Here is a 23,708-nt window from a genome sequence, read left to right on the forward strand (position 1 = left end):
CCCAAAACATGATTTCCAGGCTAAAGGAGGGGAGAATGAAAAGTCCAAACACGGGAACCGGGAGGTCCCCTTCAAACCACGTTCTCCCCTAGACCCCCCTCCCCCCCTTTGAGACCACCTAACGGGGCCTGGAACCAGGACCGCAAAGAAGCGGCTGCTGGTTTCCCAAGCCAGCATCCCCCACTTCCCCTGGCCAAGGGATGTGAAATCTGCATCATGGCCAACTGCCAGAATGCAGCAGGAGGCAGCCGATGCCAAGGAGTTTTCCAGGTCCGCCAGAGTCCCACCTCCCTCAGCGCATCCCCCAGATTCCTTGGATCAGGTCCGGCACCGGAGTAGGAGCCCCCAGCCTCAGGGAGTGGCGGAGACAGCCCTGTGGAGGGGGGCTGCAGGACCTTGGGAAAGCTCACCAAGATACAACCCAGGAGAGCAGAGAGGAGCCAAGAGAATCACGTTCTGTTTCATTTTAATTTCCCTTTTTTTCCTCAACTTTCCATTTCCAAAGCAGCCGGCCTTTTTCCTTCTTCCAAGTTTGGCCCATTTTGCTCCTATGCTTTAGCACCCAGAGAAAGTGTCCAGCACACGCTTTTTAGAATACGTGCATTTTTGCCACTTAAACACTCATAGAAGGTAAAGTTAACCTTGCTTTGAGTGAATGCCATGAAATCTGCACATCTCTTCTCGTAGGTGGGTAGATAGATAGATAGATAGATAGATAGATAGATAGATAGATAGATAGATAGATAGATAGAATAGATAGATGGAGAGGTGAAGATAGATAGATAGATAGATAGATAGATAGATAGATAGATAGATAGATAGATAGATAGATAGATATGATGGATGGATGGATGGATGGATGGATGGATGGATGGATGGATGGAAGGAAGGACGTCTGGATGGATGGATAGATAGATAGATAGATAGATAGATAGATAGATAGATAGATAGATAGATATAGATCGACAGAAAGACAGACAGACAGACAGAGAGGTAGATAGATAGATAGATAGATAGATAGATAGATAGATAGATAGATAGATAGATAGATAGATAGAGATGGAGAGAGATAGATAGATAGATAGATAGATAGATAGATAGATAGATAGATAGATAGATAGATAGATAGATAGATAGATAGATAGATAGATAGAGGCAGGCAGGCAGGCAGGCAGGCAGGCAGGCAGGCAGGCAGGCAGGCAAGCAGGCAAGCAGGCAAGCAGGCAAGCAGACAGACAGACAACTTTGGCTCAACTCTTCTTCAAACTTGTGTTTTTCAAAGTAAATGGTACTTTAAAAAGTCTGTTTCTTGTTTTTGAACAAAAGACTCACATCGCTGTTACAGCTTCTTCTTTCGGCTTCCTGCCCTCCGGGTCATTTCGGTGGCTTCACATTTACAGGAGCTTCAAGAAACGTTCCTCCCCGCCCCCTCCAAAGAAACCTGGGCCCTGCCCCGCCGCTCTTCCGAAGGCAGCTCCTCAGCCAGACAAGCGAAGCCAAAAGTGGCTAGAGGAAGCCTCACCCATGTGCCCAGGTGCAACTTGGCAAGTGCCAAGTGCGGGGAGGATGATGTCAGCCAAACCAAAACAGAAAGTGATCTTCTGCAGAGCTCGCCTCCCCAGGAAAGCCTGCAGCCTTTCCACCTCCATAGCCACCAGAATCAAAGGCCTGCGTGGGTCTCTTGAGTTTGCATGCGGGGGGGGGGGGTACATGCATTCAGCAATGGCTGAAGCGCTGTAGCACTCCCAAAAGCCCCTAAGCTGTGCAAGGAGGATAGGATCGGGTGTTGCTGCTTTGGATTTGGTACCAGAGGCTGCTGTGTTCACATCGAAGCGATGCTGCTGTGTTTAAAGCAGAGCATATATTAAATCCCAAAATTGTTAAGTGTTTTTTTTTTCCCCCAATTTTCTGGAAAATAATGGAACAGATCACCTGAGGAGGAGGAGGAGGAGGAGGAGGAGGCTGCTTCTCTGCTGGAAGAATTGGAAGCAGCGCTCCTCAACTTTGAAGAGGTGCCGATTTCAACGTTAAGAGGGGCGGATGAACTTCAACTCCCAGAGTTCTGTGCTGGCTGGGGAATTCTGGGAGCTGAAGTCAACCCCTCTCCAAGTTCCTGTGGTCGAGGAGCAATGCTTTAAAAACAGAGGTTGGGTGTTTATCTGTTCAGAGATGCCATAATAGTGAGTTCCTACACCAAACGGGGGGGTTGGGATGGATGATCTTCAGCATCTCTTCCGTCCCAGGGTTTGCCTCGTAGCACTACTAAATCTCAAGAGCATCGAAGCCCCCAAATCATCCCAATTTGAACCAGCATGGGGTCCTCATTACAAGCCAGCCGGCTCCTTCTATCTGTATCTGCAGAGTGGAAGGACGCCCTGTGCCTCCCAAGTGCCCAACTAGTTTTGAGAGGGTGAGCATCAAGTCTTCCCTGCCTGTTGCCCCACCCCTGCCTGTTGCCCCCACCCCAACATACACATGAACCCCCACAATAGGGGCCTGGCTGAACATCTGAGGATGATGAAAAGAGACCGGGGGGAGGGAGATTTAACGAAGACTGAGCAAAGCATATGAAGTCTGCCACGCCAGCGGGGAGGGGAAGCTTGCAATCCTCAAGGGGTGTTGCGGTACAGAATTACATTTACACACCCACACGAATAACACGCTGCAGGAAAAGAGAAAAAAAGAAGTGACAGCCCCTCCACTTCAAGGGATGGCAGCCTTCTTGACAAAAGGGCGAGGAGAAAAGGATTAGCCCCGAGGAACAGCAGGCAAGTTAGCCAACGAAGACTGAAAACCTGCACAGCTGGAACCCGGGAATCTCCAGGGAAGGAAAACTCCAGTTGGTTTCCAACCTGTAGGAAGGAGGATAGGCTGCCTAACTCCCTCCTTGGCACTGTTTTGTACCAGGAGCATCAGGCTGACTCAGGACAGATCGTCTGGAACCCGAAGAAGAATCGGGGAGAAGACTTTCTCTTTGGGTCCGTGTCCCCTTTGAAGGAATAAAACTCCCGGCCTACATTAGCTGGTGAACGAGACGCAGAGAAGTTCCCGTCCGTTGCTTTAGAAAGCGGAAAACACGTTTGTTTTGTCACCTTTAGCGAGTGCCGCGCGGTCTGTGCAGGTTCTCAGTCGTCCAGGTCATGCTTACCCCAAACTTGCTTTCTCCAAAAGGCAACTGGACTTCTTCTTTTTTTTTAACCAAAAAAAAAAATGTGCTTTTTTTTTTATCCAAAGGCAGTTAAGACTTTTTGGGTTGTTGCTGTTGTTGTTGAAGAAAAGTCCAGTTCTTTTTGGAAGGGGCGGGGGTGGAAAAAAAGCCCCTTTGGGACAAGTTCCGCGTTGGGACGGAACCGGTTAGACCAAAAGCCCCTTTGGAAAAGGTTTGGAATCGATCCCCAGAGAGAGAGAGAGAGAGAGAGAGAGAGAGAGAGAGAGAGAAGGAGACAGAGAGGGAAAGAGAGAGAGAGAGAGAGAGAGAGAGAGAGGAGACAGAGAGGGAAAGAGAGAGAGAAAGAGAGAGAGAGAGAGAAGGAGACAGAGAGGGAAAGAGAGAGAGAACGAAAGAGAAAGAGAGAGAGAGAAGAGAGGAGACAGAGAGGGAAAGAGACAGAGAAAGAAAGAGAGAGGAGACAGAGAGGGAAAGAGAGAGAGAACGAAAGAGAGAGAGAAAGAGAGGAGACAGAGAAAGAGAGAGAGAGAGAGAGAGAGAGACCGAGACCGAAACGGGCTTACCAAGAGATGTTGTTGAAGCTGAGGAAGAGGCGCTGCAGGCTGGGCAGGCTGTCCACATCTTTCTAAAGGCGGGTGGGAGGGAGAGTCACCGGCGTCAGAGGCTGGCAAGGCAGAACCCCGGAGGAGCCGGCATTCATGCCGCTTCCCTTCCTCCCCCTACCAGTCTTCCCCGCAGCCCTGATGGGAGGAGACTTCCGTGGCGCAGGTCAGAATGAAGGCAGAGCCCTCTTTTTATGGGGTGGGTGGGGAGGGGAACCCCCCCACTGTGTGGCTTGCGCCCGGGCAAAGGCGGAGGAGAGGAGGGGGCGGGTGAGGAGGCAGAGGCAGGGGGGGGGTGCCAGACACAGCAGCAGCAGCAGCAGCTGCTCTCTGTCTGCCTGAAAGCCGGCCGGCAGGCTTCTCTCCCTCCCTCCCTCCTCCCCTCCCTCCCTCTCTGGTGCTGCTGTCTCAGCATTTGGGCGGGGAGGGGCGGGGGCAGCAGGGTGCGCAAGGAGGAGGGGAGGGGAAATGTGCCGCAATGAACAGCAGGGCAAAATCAAAACAGGGCTGGGGAGCCGTGGGGGGCTCTTCCCTCCCCGCGTCGAACGGCTCGGTCATGCGGGCAGCCCTCCCACCGGGCCAGCGCGGCTGCAAGGAAGCCGGCAGCTTTCACGCCAATCCTGAGGGAAGAGAGTCGGGGGGGAAAGGGGGGAGAGAAACGGGCGAGGTCCCGTTCTGCAAAGGAAGCCGGCCCTCGTCTGCCCTCTCAGAAGGACTTGGAGAACGGTGGAGGGGTGGGGAAAAAAAGAAGAAGAGAGACAGGAAAGGACCTTGGAGGCCATCTAGTCCAACCCAGCCCTGCTCAAGCGGGGAAACCCTGTCGTATTTGAGACAAACGGTTCTTAAAAACCTCCAGTGTGGGAGCAGAAATAATTCTGCAAGCTACAGGCCAGGCTAAACGTCTACGGAGAGTCTCTCCATCATCCAGGTCGAAGGGGCTTCTCTTTTTCCGAAGGGGCAACTGGACTTCCTGGTTTTTCTTGGAAGACGTTTCGCTTCTCACCCGAGAAGGTGCTTCAGCTCTGAGCCTGAGGACCGCAGATAAATCTCCAGGGGTGTCACGCCCCTGTTGGAGTCTGACTAGAAGGAGGAAGACGAACAGCTGACAAGAGAGCGGGAGGGTGGCTCCTGTTGGCTGTGGAAGAAACCGGGGAAGGGCAAAGTCCGGCTGGGCAGAGCAGGGGAGAGGTAGAACAAGGGAGAGGGAATTCAGAGGGAGATTCAGGGCATCCGCTCTTCATCCTAGGGCTTGCAGGAACAGAGAAGGGAGCAACGTGGGTTGCATGGCTTACAGGGGAGGAAAGGGCCCTGATTCCCTTCATTAGCTGCAGCTGGGAACACAGGGTATTGTCGAGGCTTATCTGGGTTCCTGGCGTCTTCCCAACTGTGTGTGTTTTGCTGGCCTTTCAAGTCTGCGATTCCTCCTCCTGCCCTGTCCAGTAAGGTTTGTTTGGATTTTTAGTTACAGTTTGTACGTACTTTGCTTTCGGAATGAATTTCCTCACCTGAAAAACTGTTCCTGGGAGAGTTTTTCTCCAGCCGAAGGTAACTGGACATCGGGGGCAAAGTTGGAGCTAATAAAGGGACTCTTCTTGATTATGTGACTGTGTTGCCTTTGTGCCACGCCCCTTTGGGTCATCACAAGGTGGCCTCAAGGACTCTATCTAAAGAGGCAAACGATCAGCTGTCTGCAAGGAATATAAATCTTTCCATTCCTCACCATCCAGCCAAAGCTGAAGAAGCTTCTTAGGTGAGAAGTGAAACGTCTTCCAAGAAAAACCAAAAAAAGTCCAGTTGCCTCTTGGGACACACACACAAAAAAACACTTTTGGGGACGACAGATCCGACTGTTTTGGAGCTAAAGGTCATGTCCTTTCCTCTGGCGCCAACGTGCCAAGGAAAACCCCTTTAAGGAACAAGGCAGCTTCGGCTGAGGCAGCGCTTACCACCAATCTGATCTTGTTGTAGCGCAGGTTGAGTTCCAGCAACGAATCCAGCCCACGGAGGTTCTCGGCGCGGGTCAAGCCATTTCGGGCAAGGTTCAACATTCGGAGCTCCTTTAAGTGACTGAGATTTTCTATGACAGATATCTAGGGGTGGCGGGTGGAGGGGGAAGAGTTAATATTTGACCCACTCGTTTCCTTCCCAAAACTGCCACCATTTCACCACCGATGAAATTGGCAATATATTCAAATGATATAAAGGGAAGTTGTAGAAATGTCCAGTGTGCATCACTTAATTAGAACACGTCTACGTGCTTATTCCCTTAAGGTCTCTGGCTGGCCTACAAAGAACAGTAACCCCTAACCTGAAGGCAGGTTGGTTTCTGGCTTCCCACCCACCCAGTTCATCCCAGTTTAAATCTCCCACCAGTTAAGCATCTGACTAAACCAGGTGCCTTTCATGAGAACAGGGCTCTCCAAACGTGGCAGCTTTAAGGCTTGTGGACTTCAACGCTCCTTGCTGGCTGGGGAATTCTGGGAGTCGAAGTCCACAAGTCTTAGAACGTTTGCCACGTTTGGAGAGCCCTGTATTAGAATTAATGATTTATCGGAGAAGGTGCCGCCAGATTTTGGGCTGCCGCAGAATAATACACCTCTCCTCCTCCATGGTGAAACCAGGAACAGCTGAAGCTTAGACTCTCCCTGGTATCTCCTTTACTGGACATTCACTGGACATTCTCTTCTTTACTCAGGCTGTAAGGAAGGAGTAGCTCCTAGTAACAGCCAGACGACGATTGCTTCCCAACCCAACTGCAAAAGCACTGGTGAATCCTACCTGATTGCCATGAAGATCCAAGACATCGAGGTTCACAAGATTATCCAGGTTCGAAATTCTCCTGATTCTGCAGGGCCATTTGAAGTTGAGGGAAGGCGGAGAAAAAAAGGAAAACCCATTATGGTGTCGATCTAAGGAGACTTGAAGGATCTTGTGCCACGTGACAGGAATCCCTTAAGAGCCGAAGAAGCTCCTTGGAGGAGAAGTGAAACGTCTTCAAGGAAAATCAAAGTCCAGTTGCCTCTTGAAAACGCACTCTCACCAAAGCGAAGCCCCTCTTAACCATTCAAATGAATACTTCGAATACTAGCAGCTTGGGTTAGTAGTTAGGTTGTTGGTTTGAGCGCCGAGTTTGGCCATTTGCTTGCAGACGTTTCATCCTCGTCCGAGGAGACATTTTCAGTGCTCTTTGAGACAAGCACAACCCACAGCGCACTGAAGGGGTCTCCTCAAACGGGGACGAAAGGTTTGCAACCAAACGGCCAAGCTCAGACCAACCACATAACTAACCATCGCGTCCGAGCTCGGAAACCGAACAGGTTCTGGCTCATCTAGGCTGGATATCTGCAGCCAAACCAGAGTTCGGCGGCTGGACTCAGCCCCCAAATAAAACCTGCCCAAAGAACCCGGCTTTTCCGATTTCTTCACCTGTTATTTCCCAGCGAAAGAACCCGGAGACATCTCAAGGTGGAAAGGCCGCTGATTTCTTCTATCTGGTTGTCGTACAAGTCTAAGAAAATCAGGCGCTGCAACTTGGAGATGTTCTGGATTCGAGTGATGAAGTTGTGCTGGAAGCTTAAGAGACGGAGGTGCTCTTCTCCGTTGATGATGGGGCAAACGGTCAGCTTCTGCCTGGGAAGGGAGGTCCAGGTACAGCGCTAAGAAGGAACGGGGCAGCTAGTGGCCCAGGGGTTACCCCAACTGTGACCCTAGGACAGCGTTTCTCAACCTTGGAAAGCTTTCAGCTGTGTGGACTTCAACTCTCACAATTCCCCAGCCAGTAACTAAAGGGAGGTTCTGACAAAACGAAGCACACCCTCATTCTTAAATTTCCAAGATTTGAAGCAGTACCCAATGTTTTTTAAAAAACCGTAAAAGCTAAGGAAGAAGAGAGGGAGAGGAAGAAGGGAAGGGGGCAGACTGGGGAAGGAAAACAAGATCCAAGCCGGCTAAAATGAGAGCCTTCCTAGATCCCTAAATCCATCTATTAAAGCAGAATATAAATTGCAACCTTTGGTTGGTCACTTTACAGAGATCCCTCCCAGGGACACAAAGGCTGCTAGTGTTTGAAGCCCATGTCCAGCTGCAAACATCTGCAATAAGAGCAGCTCCCCCTCCTGCTTCCTTATGTTTACCTTTCGAGGGTCATCCGGTCCGAAAGCTGGATTTTCTCTTCTGCCGAGCGGTACACCAAAGGAAATCCCGTGATCCCATAAGTATTATTATCTAGCCAAGAGGGGAAAAGGAAAACTTTTCTTCAACTACCAATTGTTTGGACCATTTTTTAAAGCCAGGGCAGCCTTGGCAGTCTCTGATGGGACATACTGGTTTGGTCACAAAAGAAGGGACCATCGTTAAAGGCACCAGGCTAGAGTCAGAGTTGGAAGGGACCTTGGAGGTCTTCTAGTCCACTCCCCTGCCCAAGGCCCTGCTCTCCCAGAAACTGGGGGCGGGCCATGAGCTCTAGTTCCTCCTTAAGCACAAAGCCAACTGGGCAACCTTAGGCCAGTCACTTTCTCTCAGCCCTGGGAAGCAGGCAAGGGCAACGATTTAGTGACTGTTTAGAGCAGAGTTTCGTCAACTTGGAAACGGTCAAATAGATGGCCTTCGGTTCCCAGAATTCCCCAGCCAGTTTGGACCATCATTGCATCAGCCCTGCTGATTTGCAGAATTACCTGGGCCATTTGCGCTGACGTTGTGGCAGCCCTGTTGAACTCGGTACTTCAAAGGATTTGGAAACGAACCGTCTCCAGAGACTGAGAGAGACCCCTGGCCGTATTTCACTTCCAGGCTAGGGGTATCGACAAAATTAGCTGCAATGGGAATGCAGGCTTTTTTGCTCCGTGACAAAGGACTTAATCTTCCATCTGCTAGAAGGAAAAAAAAAAGAGGATTATTTGTCAACAGCGAAAAGATTAATATCAAATTTTAGAGCTTTCCTTTCAGACTCCTGGGTGTATGAACCTCTGAAAAATATCAGGACTGACTATCTCACTATTGGTTTACTGTTTTGCAATCTTACATACCGTTGATTTGTTAGTAATCTTGATTTTGACAGCAACTTTCCCCCCCCACCCCAAAATACCTAGTTTTCCAGGATGGGTTTTTTCAAGGTCATGCTGCAAGAACCGGTTGTGGAGATAAGGCTGTTCTTTGTGCAATCTAAATTCCAGCTGCAATAGAAAATGTCAGAAGAGAAATGCATTATGCACCTTATGAAAGAAAAGCAGAAGAAAATGGATTCTCCCAAAAAAACACTGAGATTATGAAACACACAAGATTTTAATTTGTGTCTCAAATTATGTCACACGAGGGCTAAAAGGACTACATTTTCCAGGGGTTTTTGCAAAACCGTTCCCACTCATTCAATTGAACCTTGTTTCTGCTTCTATATTTAGGATAGTTTTATTAATTCCAACACGCCAACGAATGTGCTTGGGAGTTGCAAAACATGCTCTCCACAACACAAAACATGCAAGAAGCGTAACCATCAAAAGAGCAAAAGAACAACACATCTACGCACCCACATCAGAAGACATCACAAAACACCAAATTCACTACACAACTTCAGTCGGGACCTCGGGGAGGAATTCTCTAAATGTTTATAATAAAAATTCAAGTCTCACAGCTCTGGTTCTTTCTGCCGCTGATGTACTTTGGAGAACTAGCTGAACTCCGTAATTGTTGGCCTGCAAAAAAGAAAAGAGAATTAATCACCTCCAAGTTTAATTAATCACCTCTTGAAAAGAGGAATAGGGAGAAGAACATTTTATATTAGCCTTGATTTTAGGAAAATGGGTGAAAAAGAGTTGCTAGAATAATGCATGCATAAAATAGGGGGCCTTTCACTCCTGCCTTTGGAAACCCCCCCAATTTTTTTCAAATAAATGTATTCAGTATAGTTATATAGACGTCTGTCTCACCTGGGTGGAAGCCCAAAGCAATAGGATGAAATGAACAAAAGAGAACAGAAATCTTCCACAAAGCATTAAAATCAAATACAAAAATCAAATCAAGAAATCAAATCAGAATCTTAAATGAAAATGGAAAAAAAATAATTAACTTTTTTTTTAAAAAAAGAGTTAAAAACCATGAAGGTAAAAAATAACTGAAACAAAAATAATAATAATAATAAAAACATTAAATTAAAATGATTGAATTTTTTTTTTAAAGGTTAAAAATCAATTAAAGTTTAAAAAAAGATTCAAAATAAAAATAAAGATGAGGACAATAAAAAAATCAATAACAAAAGGTGATTGAAATTTAAAGAAATGAATAAAGAAATGAAAAAAATGAAAAGCAAAATTATTTTTGGATTTATTCATGTGTTAAAAAATGAAATGCAAAATTATTTTCGGATTATTATTATTATTATTTTTAAATGTCCAGCTGGAGGAGGAGGAGGGGGGAGGGGGGAGGGGAGAGCTACACTCACAATGGCCTTCCCCAGCAGGGGAAGGACTACAGACCCCATGCTCCACGCCCCCGGCTGCGCTCCATAGGACCTGTAGTAGTCCCCGGCCTTCACGGGGGCCCCTCGCTTACCGAGACGGTGTGGCCCGGCCTCCCCACCCCGACGGGCCTGCATTTGCTGGGCACCATGGCAACCGTCCTCGCCGCCGCAACAAAGCGCGGAAGTGTCCGCCGCCTCCGCTCGCGCGCTCCGCCCGGAAGCCGCCCGAGCAGTTGCCGTGGCAACGCCGGCTTCCAGGTACGCTTTTTTTTTCTTTTTCCAGAGAGCCAAAGGGAATGCGGGCTCGAAGCATTACATAGGCACTTCGGGTTCCCAAGGAACAGTCTGTGGGGCGGGGGGGAGAACTGCCTCCCCTTCATAAGCCGTCCTAAATGAACCGGACGTTGCCGTTGCAATGGGGTGGGTGGGGAAGAGAACACCTTAGACAAGAGGTCTCCAATTTTGGCCACTTTAAGACTTGTGGACTTCAACTCCCAGAATTCTCCAGGCAATATAGAATAGAATATAAAATAGAATAGAATAGAAACAGAATAGAATAGAAATAGAATATAGAATAGAAAAGAAATAGAATAGAAATAGAATAGAATTGAATATGGAATGGAATGAATAGAATTGAATAGAAATAGAATATTGGAATGAAGAATAGAATAGAATCTAGAATAGAATAGAATCTAGAATAGAATAGAATAGAAATAGAATAGAATAGAATAGAATCTAGAATAGAATAGAATCTAGAATAGAATAGAAATAGAAATAGAATAGAATAGAAATAGAAATAGAATATAGAATAGAATAGCAATAGAATAGAATAGAAATAGAAATAGAATAGAAATAGAAATAGAATGGAATGGAATAGAATAGAATAGAATAGAATAGAATAGAATAGAATAGAATAGAATAGAATATTGGAATGAAGAATAGAATAGAATTTAGAATAGAATAGAATAGAATAGAAGGCTGAGCACGGTCGGCGAGTCTCTTCCCTCGAAGCCGTGAGGGTCAAACGTGAAACGGTTCGCCTTCCGCGAGGCTGCCGTTCCCCCGACTTGCGGTGCTGGAACCCCGCGGGCTCCCAGAGACGCCAAGGGGACCGAGGTTCCTCCTCGCCCGGGCAGGCTGGGCTGCCGAGGCGCCCCGGCCCTGCCCAGCCCAGCCTCGGAGGCGGAGCGCGGCGGAGGCGGAGGCTGGCCGGCTGGGCTGGAGGCGCCGCCCGCTCGGGCGACGGGAGAACCGCAGCGCTAAGGATGGCGGAGCCGGCGGCGGCGGCGTCCCCGTCCCCGGTGCAGATCCTGGTGGCCGAAGCGGAGGACGACGAGCCGCGGTGGCCGAGCCCGCCGGGATGCGGCAGCTGCAGCGAAGACGATTCCGGGCGGGGCGGCGGCAGCGGCGGCGGCTTTGGAGGGGGCGATAAGTCCAGGTAAGGGGACTGTGGCCCGGTGGGCGGCCGACCCAGGGACTAGCGCCTTGCTCCCGGTTTGCATTTGCCCCGGGGATGCCCGGCGGAGGAGGGGAAGGAGTCCCGGGAAGCGGGAATCCCCTCCAGCCAGAGCAGCCTTGGCATAAGAGGAGATACCCCCTACACACACACACACACACTGCAAACAAGGAGATGGGCGATGCTGGAAAGGGGCGGGAGATGCAACCCCGAAAACCGGCTGCGGGACTGCCAGGAGGAAACCGGGGGGTGAGGGGTTGAGGGGTGCATGATGCCTCCGTGGGGAGGGGTCTGCTTTGATGCCCGGGGGCTGCGGGAAGAGGCTGGGCACGGCCCGAAGCTTTGGAGCCCCTCCTGGGAGCGCCTTTCCGGATGGGGAGAGGGAGAAGGAGAAGCTCCCCCAGAGGGGCCGCCTCCGCCTCCCTAGCAAGAGACCCAACGAAGTTGGATTAACCCGGTTTGTTGTCCAATGACCTCCCCCCGCCCCCCAACAAAAGAAAATACTGTGAAGGAAGCTTGCCGAAGGCTTCCCGGCTTCATCCTGGCTGGTTTTGATTGGGTCAGACTGGATGAGTGCTTGGAAGAGAGACCCCCAAGGAATGAGCGGGCCCTTCGGAAAGAATGGCTTAGGATGGATCCTGGCATCATCTCTGTCTGTCTGTCTATGCCTCTCTCTCTCTCTCTCTCTCTCTCTCTCTCTATGATCTATCTATCTATCTATCTATCTATCTATCTATCTATCTATCTATCTCTATATCTATCTCTGTCGATCTATGATCTATCTATCTATCTATCTATCTATCTATCTATCTATCTATCTATCTATCTATCTATCTATCTATCTACCTATCCATCCATCCATCCATCCATCCATCCATCCCTATGTCTCTCAGTCTCTCATCTATGTCTTTATTTCTCTGTCTCTATCATCTGTTTATATCTATCATCTCTCTCTCTATCATCTCTCTCTAGCGTATCTCTGTGTGTGTGCATGTGTGTGTGTGTCATCTATCTATCTATCTATCTATCTACCTACCTACCTACCTATCCATCCATCCATCCCTATGTCTCCCAGTCTCTCATCTATGTCTGTATCTCTCTGTCTGTCTCTATCATCTATCTGTTTATATCTATCATGTATTTCTCTCTATCATCTATATCTCTGTCTCTGTCAATCATTTCTCTCTCTCTATCATCTATCTCTATCATCTGTGTGTGTGTGTGTGTGTGTGTCATCGATCTATCTATCTAGGATCTATCAATCTGTCAGAATAGTCCAAGCTTCTACTGGAAGTGGGCATCACCGGGCACCGAAATGGCACTTGCCATGGGAAGCACCGGCCGGACCAGCTGGGATGGGGAGGTGTGTGTGTGGGGGGTATTTGCTCCGGGTGGGGGGGGGTGGCCCAGGGAGATGAGGGCGCTGAGCATCTCCGTGTCCTTGACAGAAGAAAAACAATCAAGGAAGAGCTGGCTGATTCTTTGCCTCCTCTTTGCAAGGAGGAGAACAGATTGGCCTGCAACCCTGCTGGGAAACACGCGCACACGTTTTCCCCCATTTTAATATCTTTTTTGTTGTTGTTTAAAAGCTTGGAAGGGAGAGCGCAGGGAGGGAGGGAGAAGGATCTGGGGGTGGGCCGCCTTTCCTCCTCTCCCCCCCTCCAGGCTCCCCTCCCCCTCATAGCCCCAAGCCAAGCCCACGTGGGCTCCCTGTGCCACAGTCGGGCCAGAGAGGAGAGCAGCATTGCTCTCGCCTGTTGCAAAGACAGCCGGATGTTGCAACAACCATTGCTGGCCCCCTCCTCTCCCCCCTGGGCCAGACGCTGGGCAGGCAGCCCGGGAGGAGGCTCCTGTTCCCACCCACACACCCACACACCCCCTACTCCTAGGGGGGGGGAGCCGTGCCGGGAAGGGGCTCTCTCCTGCTGACCTGGCACTGGGTGGGCGGGTGGGCGGGCGGGAGGCCCTTCAGCTGCCAGGGAACATCTGTCATTGGATGCCGGGGAGGAGCCCAGCTGCCTTGCCCCACATCTGGTTCAAGCAAAGCTTCCCCCTCTGAGTCAGCTGCTGCCCTGTAATTGCATTCTGGGGAGGGGGAGATCGTGGGCATACGTGCCTTGTTCTGGACTGATTTTTCTACCGTTAAAGGCTGTTCCTGGGAGAGTTTTTTTTTTCCTCCAGCCGAAAGTAATCTGGACATGGGAGCAAAGTTGGAGATAATAAAGGGGCTCTTCTTGCTTATTTGAGACTGCGTTGCTTTTTGTGCCACGCCCCTTTGGGTCATCGCAGCGCGGTTGAAACGTTTCGCGAAAGGAATGGTTGTAAATTGAGGAGGACCCGTTATCCTCCCGATGGGGAGGCTCCCTTTAGTTCAGGGGTCGGCAACCCACTGCTCTAGAGCCGCATGTGGCTCTTTCATCCCTCGGCTGTGGCTCCCAGTTGCCGGTCAGCGCCACAGTTTTGAGAGTAGCTTCCGGTTAAAAGGTGAGGAGGGAGGAAGAAGCACAGCACGCCAGGTGACTGTATAGCAAGGGGCAGGTTTCCCGGTTCGCTCCATAATTGATAGGATAGGTAGAGGAGGAAAAAAAAAAGGCTCCATGCTAGGAGGTGACTCTATGGTGGGGGACTTCCGGTCAGCTCCAGAAATGAATGAGGGGCTTCTGCTTAGAAACTTTCTGACAGTGAGAACAATCCACCAATGGAACAAAAGTTGCCCTCGGAAATTGTGGCAGCGTCATCACTTTTCAAGAAGATATTGGACTGCCATTTATTAGAAATGTTGTAGGGTCTCCTGCTTGGGCGGCGGAGTGGGTTACATTACATGACCTACAAAGTCCCTTCCAACTCTGATGATCTGTTATCTGTTACCTTTGCGGCTCTTCGAATGTTTAAGGTTTCCAGGCCCTTGCTTTAGTTGTTGATGTCTTTAATTCCCTTTCCTTTCCCGGGTCAAGGTGTCCTTTTGCAAATTTCCGACACACTGTTCGTTGCAAAATACAGCGATTGTTCCAAAATATTTGGGAGCTCGGGATGCCCAGAGACTAAGGTTATTTGGATTAAAAATATATATATACGCAAATATTTGTTTTCCTGCGCACTGCTTGGAAGCCCAACCGAATTGTGCAGACTTTTTACAACTCCCCCAAGCGCGTTGAGCAACGTTCGAGGAATGTGCAAAGGAACAGATTCTTGGAAAGGAAAGTCACACATGTGTTTTTATTTTATTTTACCAGGCAGTTTTATGTAATCTTTTCAGTTGTTACAGAGAACGTGTCCACATGGCCCTGTTTATCTGGGTTTTTTAACTCGTTCTTTTCCTGAGCAATTCTTACTCTCTCTCTCTCTCTCTCCTTCCCTCTCTCCTTCTCTCTCCCGCTCTCTCTCTCTCTCCCCCCCCCTTTTTCTCCCCTTCTGCAGCGAGAATGACGGGGATGATTCGTCTCCTGCCTGGAAGCCCCCCGAGCACGACCTGATCCTGAAGCTGGTGGCTCAGGTAGAATATTATTTCTCCGATGACAACCTCGAAAAAGACGCTTTTCTCCTGAAGCACATCCGCCGGAACAAGATGGGGTACATCAGTGTGAAGCTGCTGACCTCGTTCAAAAAGGCAAGTCCCGGGGGAGACGTGGCCTGACCAGCCAAGGTGTCCTGACCGAGGCTTCTGAAACCGTAATTAAGCACACGCTTGGTTAAAACAACTGTTTTATTTCCACACTGGGAATTATGTGCATTCCCAGCCCGGAATGAGTCCCAAACAGTCCCTCGAGATAAGCACCCACCTTTCTCTCCTTTGAATTGCTGCCAACAACTAAAGTGGCAAATTAACTGTAAAAAACTCGACCGAAGAACAAAGTCCACACGGAGCTTCAAGGTTTAATCTGAACAGAGCAAATGACGTTGCTTCCTGCAAAGGTTTCTTTACCTTTGCACTTCCTTTATCCCTTAGGGGAGGGGCAATCACCTCCAAGCCTTACTCCCAAGTCACCCCTTTTGTTTCAGCTGTTCTCGCCTTCTGGCAGCTCTCCACACAGGGAACAGGCTCCCCTGGATCCTCTGCCTTGCTGCTGCCAGACTCCGAAGGCAGCACCCCACTCCCAAATGGTCCTGGCCCCATCTCTGCATTGGATGCAGGACCTTTGTCTGTGTCCTCTCCAGACTCCCAGGCTGGTCCCCGTTCTTCCCCACTGTCCGATTCCGCTGCCATCTTGCACAGGCTGCCAGAGAACCACAACACAAGGCAGCTCTGTAGGGTTTGGGGAGAAAGGGACTGTAGGAAATGACCAGGCTGAGAAGAGGGAGAGGTCAAATGCGTCATCAGTCACGAGTCCCTGCGTGCCCACAAGAGATCTTCAATGCCTTTCTTATCTCCCGCTCATTTCCCTTGACTGTTAGTGGGTCAGATTCTTGTAGAGAGCTTAAGTTTGCAACAAAACTTTATACTCTTTTGAGCTGCCGGATTCTCTTGATTTCCTGGGGGGGAGGGGGGGTTGCAGAGGCCCTAAAATATATTCATTGAAAATTAAGGTCCAGGAGACCAAGGTGACCCACCAAATGCTCCTCTTATCATGCCCACTTTATGAAATAAGCTCAGGTTGGCACAACAACACTGGATTTTAAGTCATACAGGAAGTTCTTGACTTACAAATCATTTGTTTAGCAAACCCTCAAAAGTTATGACAGCACTGAAAAAAGCCACAACTGCTTTTCACACAACTGTTTCAGCATCCCCATTGTCACATGATTGTCACAGCAACCTTTGCAGGAAGCAATTTTGTTCATTCTGGTCGGTTTGAAACCTGAAACTCGGTGTTGAATTTGTGTTCTGTTTTGCCCTCATATAACTAATTGGACATTTAGCCGCTGGCAGCACTTCAAGGAAGATAAAGGTGGGTGCTTATCAGGCTTATCCTGAAGGAATTTGGAGGACTTCCATGGGACTATTTACAAACTGTGTGAGACTCGTTACGGGCTGTGAACGACTAAAATTCAGAGCCGTTGAAATAAAGAAAAAAGGGCTTGGGAACTAACGTGTGTTTGTTAGTGTCTCAATAAGCCTTGATCAGAACAATATGATCCTCTTTTACGACCTTCCGATCAGTGAAATCAAGGGTGACTTAATGACCATGTTATTAATTTGACAACTGCAGCAATTCCCTTAAATAGCTGATCTTAAAATGGGGCAAAATTCACTTAACGACTGCCTCGCTTAGCAGCTGACATTTTGGGCTCAAATGCAGCCGTAAGTCAAGGACTACCTGTAATTAACTGGTTGATTCTCTTCGCAGCCTTCTGTTCTTGTTTGATGCCCATTCGTGGCATCCCTGGATGATTCCGGCCTTTGCTCAGATATTCTCCTCTTTCCTACCAGATCAAGCAGCTGACGCGGGACTGGAGAACCACCGCTTATGCCCTGAAATATTCCGACCTTCTGGAGATGAACGAAGATGGCCGCAAAGTCCGCCGAAGCGCCCCGGTTCCCATGTTCCCGAGCGAAAACCTCCCAAGCCGAATGCTTCTAGTCTATGACATCTCCCCGACTCGAGATCGACCCCTTCCGGATGAAGGACAGGAGAACGGAGAAGTCCGGGAGAAGGTCATGGAGCATCTCCTCAAGGCCTTCATCCAGTTTGGGGTCATCTTGTCCGTCCGGATTCTCAAACCCGGGAGGGACCTTCCCCCAGATATCAAGAGGTTCAGCGGCCGTTACAGCCCGGTGGGGACCCAGGAATGCGCCATCGTCGAGTTTGAAGAGGTGGACGCCGCCGTCAGAGCCCATGAGTCCTTTGGCCTCACGGACCAAGCCACCATGAAGGTCCTCCTCATTGGAACGAAGCCTCCAAAGAAGAAGGTCCTCAAGGAGAAGAACCCAGAGAAAAGCTCCGCCAAGGATCCAGCCAAGAGTCGCTCGATGAACCGAAGAGTTGAGGAGCTTCAAGATGTAAATGAAGACTTGTCGGCCAACAGCTCCTCGGATCAAGACAGCGACCCGACGTCTCCCATGCCGAGGAGAAGCAGCTCCTCCAACAGGTTGAGCCCTTCATCCTACCCCAACCACCACCTGAGCCCAAACAGCTCTCCGAGGTCGAGTCCCTGGAACAGCCCTTCCTCCCTGCGTAAAACCTCCAGGATGTCCCCGTTGGCAGAGGATGGAAGAGCCTTTCTCAGCACCAGTCCCGAGATGTCCAAGCGGCCGGCCGATTACTCTTCAGACAGTAGCATCACTCCTTCAAGTAGCCCCTGGGTTCAACGCCGGCGGCAAGCTCGGACTTTGGCCCAGGGAGAGAAGACCCCGGTGGGTAGCCCGGAGCCCAGCGTCAAAATAGCCGCCTCTGCCGGACTTCCCGTGGGGGTCTTGCGTTTGCCCAGGGGGCCGGACGGAACGAAGGGTTTTCATAACAGTCACGAAAGGAACAACATCGCCAAGAACGTATAAACTCCCATTTTGGAGCGATCCTTGGTGCTCCCTTAGACTTGGTTGCTGGGGTAGCCCTGAGGATGTTCCCTAGTTGGGTCATGAAACATCTGCAGGAAAACCACCAAGCTCAGAGAACACTAAATACCCCACAGTCCGTCCTTCGTTCCTTCCTTCCTTCCTTCTTCTAGAACTAGTTGGGTCATGAAACATCTGCAGGAAAACCACCCAGCTCGGAGAACAGTAAATACCCCAGTCCTTCCTTCCTTCCTTTCTTTCTCTTTCTTTCTCTTTCTTTCCTTCCTTCCTTCCTTCCTTCCTTCCTTCCTTCCCCTTCTAGAACTAGTTGGGTCATGAAACGTCTGCAGGAAAACCACCCAGCTCGGATAACAGTAAATACCCCACAGTCCTTTCTTTCTTTCTTTCTTTCTTTCTTTCTTTCTTTCTTTCTTTCTTTCTTTCTTTCTTTCTTTCTTTCTTTCTCTCTCTCTCTCTCCTTCCTTCCTTCCTTCCTTCCTTCCTTCCTTCCTTCCCCTTCTAGTACTAGTTGGGTCATGAAAGGTCTGCAGGAAAACCACCAAGCCCGGAGGACCGTACCCCACAGTCCATCCATCCATCCTTCCTTTCCTCCTTTCTTCCTTCCTTCCTTCTTCTCCTCTCCCTTCTAGTACTAGTTGGGCAATGAAACGTCTGCAGGGAAACCACCCAGCTGAGAGAGCACCAAGGTTTCTCCTTTCAACCCTGAGCTACAGTCTCCTTTATTATAAGTTTCTGTTTTTATTCAGGTCACATCGTCTCCAGTTGATAAGTTCATTGCCTGCGGGATACAGGCAGTCCTTGACTTAACATCTGTTCATTCGGCAACCATTCCACGTTACGACGGTGCTGGGAAAAAAAAAGGTGACTTAGGAACAGTCCTCGCAGTTACAACGGTCGCAGTGACCTACCGTCCCATCGAGGTTTGAGCACTTGGCATCTCAAGGTCACTGGGGACTTTCCCCCGGGGGATTCTGACAAGCCACGTCACAGGAGAAGCTAGATGCACATAAAGACCGTGGGATTCGCTTAACGACAATGGCCAAAACAAAAGATGATACGGTTCAACATGATGACTCGCTTAACAACTGCATTGCTTAGCAACAGAAGTTCCGGTCCCCTTTTCAGCAGTCGGATGAGAGCGACCTGTACCCTCCCAACTCTCGGCACGAGAACCATCCTTTAATTTTTCAACAAAAGCTTTTGGGTCTCTGTCGCTTCACAGGTGTCATCCGAAGCCGCCTTGTCCACCCCTTAAGAGCTGAATTATTACTGCTATTTTTAATGCCCGCTGTCAACAAGCTTTTTAAGCTTTTATTTGATCAATGTCCGTTTTGAAAAACATCGGTGTGCAAATATTATATTTAGCAAGGAAGGGCAGTCGCCCGAGTTGGCTTTGTTCTACCGGGGACGGCTGATGCCCTTCACTCTTGTCATCTTCTGTCACCTTTTGTCTCGTGTTGAGATGCTTCCCAGTCTAGGACCCAGGCAGGAAAGGGCATTTTTGGTGTCATGAAATAAACAACATCTGTGCTTAAAAAAACGTCTCTCGGGTTGGATGGGCTGAAGTGTCTCATATTCTGGTGGTGGAGTCGAGAGGTCCATGGTGATTAATGTTAGCTTTCTTTAAAAAGAGACAAAGTGAGCAGGAAGGTTGGCCAGGGTGGTGGTGGGGGGAACATCCCAATTCACACCTGGTTTGATTGCAGGAAAGTCTCCTTCCATGTGAGCCTGAGAGAGGGAGGGAGAGGAGGGAAGGAGGAGAGGATAAAGGAGCAGGAATGAAAACAAAAGGAAGGGAAAAGGGAAGAGAAAAAGAGAAAGAAAAAGAAGGGAAGGGAAAGGAAAAAGGAGGGGAAGGAAAAAGGAAGTGAAGGGAAGGGAAAGGGAAGAGAAAGAAAAAGAAAAAGAAGGGAAGGGAAAGGAAGAGAAAAAGTGGGAAAGGGAAAGGAAATGAGAGGGGAAGGAAAAGAAAAGGAAAGGAAAGAGAGGAGAGAGGAGAGGAGAGGAGAGGAGCGGAGAGGAGAAGCACCCCATGGAGAATGGTAGAATTCAGCATTCTTCAATCGTTTAAATTTAAGAAATGTGTGCTTTAGTAGACAGATTAACCCCAGCCTATGGTGATGCCTTGTGGCACAATGGTTAGGCAGCTCTAGGTACAAGCCATTGTGAGATCACTGCTCCTAGCAATGGGGTGGACCTACACAAACACACCCACGCAGCATCCCGATTCACCTAGAGGCCCAGCCAAGGGCTGGTTTGGATACAAGATGGCTTACTGCTGCTACAGGTTAGAGTGGCACCTGTTTGTGGGGGCAGAGGGCTTATCCCATGGCTGGCTGGGGGATTTGGGTGTGGAAGTCGACAAGTCTTACAAGTTGCCACCGTTGGAGACCCCTGGGGACGTCCTGCGCATGCGTTGAGTTTGCTGATGGCTCCATGTGTTGTAGCAATGCCTTCATTTGGTGGCCAGCTTCCGTATCTTGGTGAATTCAGCCTTTGGGTGGGCCGGGTGGAATCAGGATTGGGGTTTCTTCTTAGATTTTGGGTTGGTAGGACTGTCCGTGTAGATGGATTTTGGTGGGGGGATTCCAACATTTCATGGACCTTTGAGGGTTTTGTCGTTTTGTTTCTTCTAGACCTCTTATTCCTCCTTACGCCATTGCTCCTGACTACGCTTCTGATAGACCTCCGTATCTCTATTTTCCCAGTCCTGTAAGTCTGGACTTTCCTCCTTGGGGGTTGGTTTCTTGAACTCGTAGAAGCGGATGAGCAGTCTTCCTCAATCCTAGATCCCTCAGACCTCAACTCCCAGAATTCCTAGGTTAAGAGCAGGGCTCCCCAAACTTGGCAAGTTGAAGACTTGTGGACTTCAACTGCCAGAATTCCTCCTCTAGTCATGTTAGCTCAGGAATTCTGGGTATTGAAGTCCACGAGTCTTCAACTTGCCAAGTTTAAAGGCCCTTGTCCTCCATGGTCTTGTAGGGGAACCATGGGCCTTTCTTTTATGACTTGTGGACTTCAACTCTCAGAAATCCTGAGCCAGCATTCTGGGAGTTGAAGTCCACAAGTCATAAAGGGGCCAAGGTTCCTCAGCCCTGGCCTAGACCCTGGAAATGGCCTTCTCTTAAAGCCCCCTTTTCCCCCAACTTCGTCCTCTTGAGTTAGAAGTCCACAAGTCTTAAAGTTGCCAAGTTTGGAGACTCTGCTGTAGAAGCAGATGAGCAGTCTTCCTCAATGCTAGATCCCTCAGACCTCAACTCCCAGAATTCCTAGATTAAGAGCGATGGGAGGAGAAGGCCCACACCTCTGAAGCTCCACTTCAGAGAACATGGTTCCATTGTTCTAGATGTCTACACAACCTAGGGAAGATTCAACCCTATTGAGCTTAATATTAGATCGGTGTTTCTCAACCATGGCCACTTGGAGATGGGTGGATGCCAACTTCCAGAATTCCCCAGCCAGCCATGACTTCAAGACGGGCTGATGCCCAGACATCTCCAAGAGGCCAAGGTTGAGAAACGCTGCATTAGAAGATAAACATGGTTGAGTTGGTGACCAAGGTTGAGACTGTGGAAGTAGAGAGACACTTTCGAGGATGTTCTAGCTCCAAGGGTTCTTCCTTGATTAGAAGGTTGGACATAGAATGATGTTCCAACAGCCCGTTTTGCACCACGTTGCACCACCATGGTTCTGCAGCATCATTTTGACTTGGTTGTGGTGTGAAGGATCCAGATATAAATCCAGTATTGTTTAAGGAAATGTTTTCCCCCATCTCATCTCACGATGGGTGGGTTTAAACAGAAGCAGAAAAAAAAAACCTTCTGAAGGACTTCTTCAAAGCTCGGGCTGTCCCCTTTCCACCAGGATTATTCAACAAGGAAGTCCACAAAATGTTCCACCTTGGGGCCTTTCTCTCATTTAAGCTTGTTCTAAAAAAAAAATGGCTCTCTTCCAACACAAGGGAGTTAATTTATTTTCTTCTCCTTGAGATTGTAGACAACTACGGTTACATGAGAGAAGCAATTAAACAACGGGGAGCAATGATCATCGATAGGACTCAGGAGACAGGTAAAACCACGGTGGGTGGGAGGTTGCAACGTGCCAGATCCATTCCAGGTTGTACTTGGATATTCCACATGGATCTGTAGGAAAAAAAAAAAATCAGGATTCTCCGTTTCAGGACCCAGCCCTGCCTGGGAACAGAAGTGGATTAATTACGTCAACGTGATCAACTCCATCAATCCTTGGAGAGTGGCTGGGAAACCCTTCGGTCAGTGATGGCTTCTTCTCCCTCCCTGCCTCCCATCTGTTGAGAGTTGTTCAGATAACAGATAATCAGAGTTGGAAGGGACCTTGTAGGTCATCTAGTCCGACCCCCTGTCCAGAGCAGGAGACCCTACACCATTTCTGACAGATGGCAGTCCAGTCTCTTCTTGAAAGCCTCCAGGGATGAAGTTCCCACAACTCTTCCCTAGACTAACCATGCCCAATTCCTGCAACCTGTAAGTTCAGACAGGTTCTTCATCACTTATGGGTGGAAAGACACCTCCTGCTAAATCCTGGCTTCACTGCAGCTTGTTGAGAGGCCCCAGTCATGGCTAAGCCAGGATTGTCTCCAAACTTGGCAACTGTAAGACTTGTGGACTTCAATTCCCAGAATTCCTCAGCCAGCTATACCTGGGTGTTGAAATCCACAAGTCTTAAAAGTTGCCAAGTTTGGAGAGCCCTGATCTAAGCCACCATAACTAGCTTCGCTTGTGGTGCGTGAACTCCCCCGAACAGAGTTTATTTTACGGCTACGCAGCAGGTATAAACCGGCTGAGTTTTTCCCATCTTCCGTCTTCGTATTAACTGACAAATTTATGCCTTCCTTTTCTTGTTTCGGCCAAAGTTTAGGATTAGGCTGACCCCTCCTGCTCAAAGACAGCTTGCAAAGTATGGCCAGGGTTGGCCGAACCATGGTTAGCAAAGGCGGCTCCAATTTAGCCTTGACTTTGGGTTAATCTACCTACTGCTCACCTACCCAATCAGACACGTTTTTGTTACACCCCCTCCCCCCGAAAAAATAATTTGGGAACAAGAAAGAAATCTTCAGGGCAGCCTTATCTCATACCATTCAGTCATCAATATAATAATAATCATATTATTATTATTTCCTCATTGCCGTTAGAAAACACAATCTTGTTTTGTAGGAATCCCGGTATTTGGGCATACAGGTAGTCCTCATTGATTCATTTAGCATCTGTTCAAAATCATCAACAATGCTAAAAGAAAAGGGACTTGTAACTGGTCCTCGCACTTATGACCGGTCCTCGAACTTATGACCATCGCTGCACCCTTCCCACGGTTGCAATTCGAGTGCTTGTATGCAATTTACAAGAGTTGCATGTGATTCCTCCTTTGCGACCTTCCCAGGGGGCTGAGACAAACAGTCAAAAGTGGGGGGTGGGGAGAGCCTGTTTCGTTTAATGACCAAGTGACTCTCTTAACAACCATGCCCCCCCCAAAAGCTGATCAAATTGGGAACGGTTGATATAACAACTCACTTCAGGATTGCACTGCTTAGCGGCAGAAGTTCC

The 23,708-nt window shown here is 49.0% G+C and overlaps 2 protein-coding genes across 3 annotated transcripts in view; one reads left to right on the forward strand and one right to left on the reverse strand.

The window, feature by feature from the left end:
• The window catches only part of LRRC49 (leucine rich repeat containing 49), a 28,109-nt gene extending 17,662 nt beyond the window's left edge, over nucleotides 1-10,447 (reverse strand). The window contains exons 1-9 of one of the 2 annotated variants that reach the window (XM_087941666.1): nucleotides 10,315-10,447; nucleotides 9,396-9,458; nucleotides 8,855-8,942; nucleotides 8,445-8,636; nucleotides 7,905-7,995; nucleotides 7,198-7,401; nucleotides 6,550-6,616; nucleotides 5,718-5,861; nucleotides 3,733-3,794 (exon numbers count right to left, since the gene is read on the reverse strand). In XM_087941666.1, the coding sequence (XP_087797792.1) occupies nucleotides 3,733-3,794; nucleotides 5,718-5,861; nucleotides 6,550-6,616; nucleotides 7,198-7,401; nucleotides 7,905-7,995; nucleotides 8,445-8,636; nucleotides 8,855-8,942; nucleotides 9,396-9,458; nucleotides 10,315-10,371 (968 nt within the window). In that variant the 5' untranslated portion in view covers nucleotides 10,372-10,447. Of the gene's footprint in view, nucleotides 1-3,732; nucleotides 3,795-5,717; nucleotides 5,862-6,549; nucleotides 6,617-7,197; nucleotides 7,402-7,904; nucleotides 7,996-8,444; nucleotides 8,640-8,854; nucleotides 8,943-9,395; nucleotides 9,459-10,314 lie in introns of both variants that reach the window. The other variant, XM_087941667.1, reaches the window with a different exon arrangement.
• Nucleotides 10,448-11,450: 1,003 nt separating this feature from the next.
• Nucleotides 11,451-19,441, forward strand: LARP6 (La ribonucleoprotein 6, translational regulator). The gene is made up of 3 exons (XM_026709710.2): nucleotides 11,451-11,660; nucleotides 15,096-15,285; nucleotides 17,047-19,441. Exons 1-3 carry the CDS (start codon nucleotides 11,488-11,490, stop codon nucleotides 18,109-18,111), a joined length of 1,428 nt encoding a protein of 475 aa, XP_026565495.2. The 5' UTR covers nucleotides 11,451-11,487; the 3' UTR covers nucleotides 18,112-19,441.
• The last annotated feature ends 4,267 nt before the right edge of the window (nucleotides 19,442-23,708 follow it).

This window comes from Pseudonaja textilis, chromosome 13 (genome assembly GCF_049901715.1).
Source record: "Pseudonaja textilis isolate UNSWEBS1 chromosome 13, rPseTex1.2, whole genome shotgun sequence".
NCBI lineage: Eukaryota > Metazoa > Chordata > Lepidosauria > Squamata > Elapidae > Pseudonaja > Pseudonaja textilis.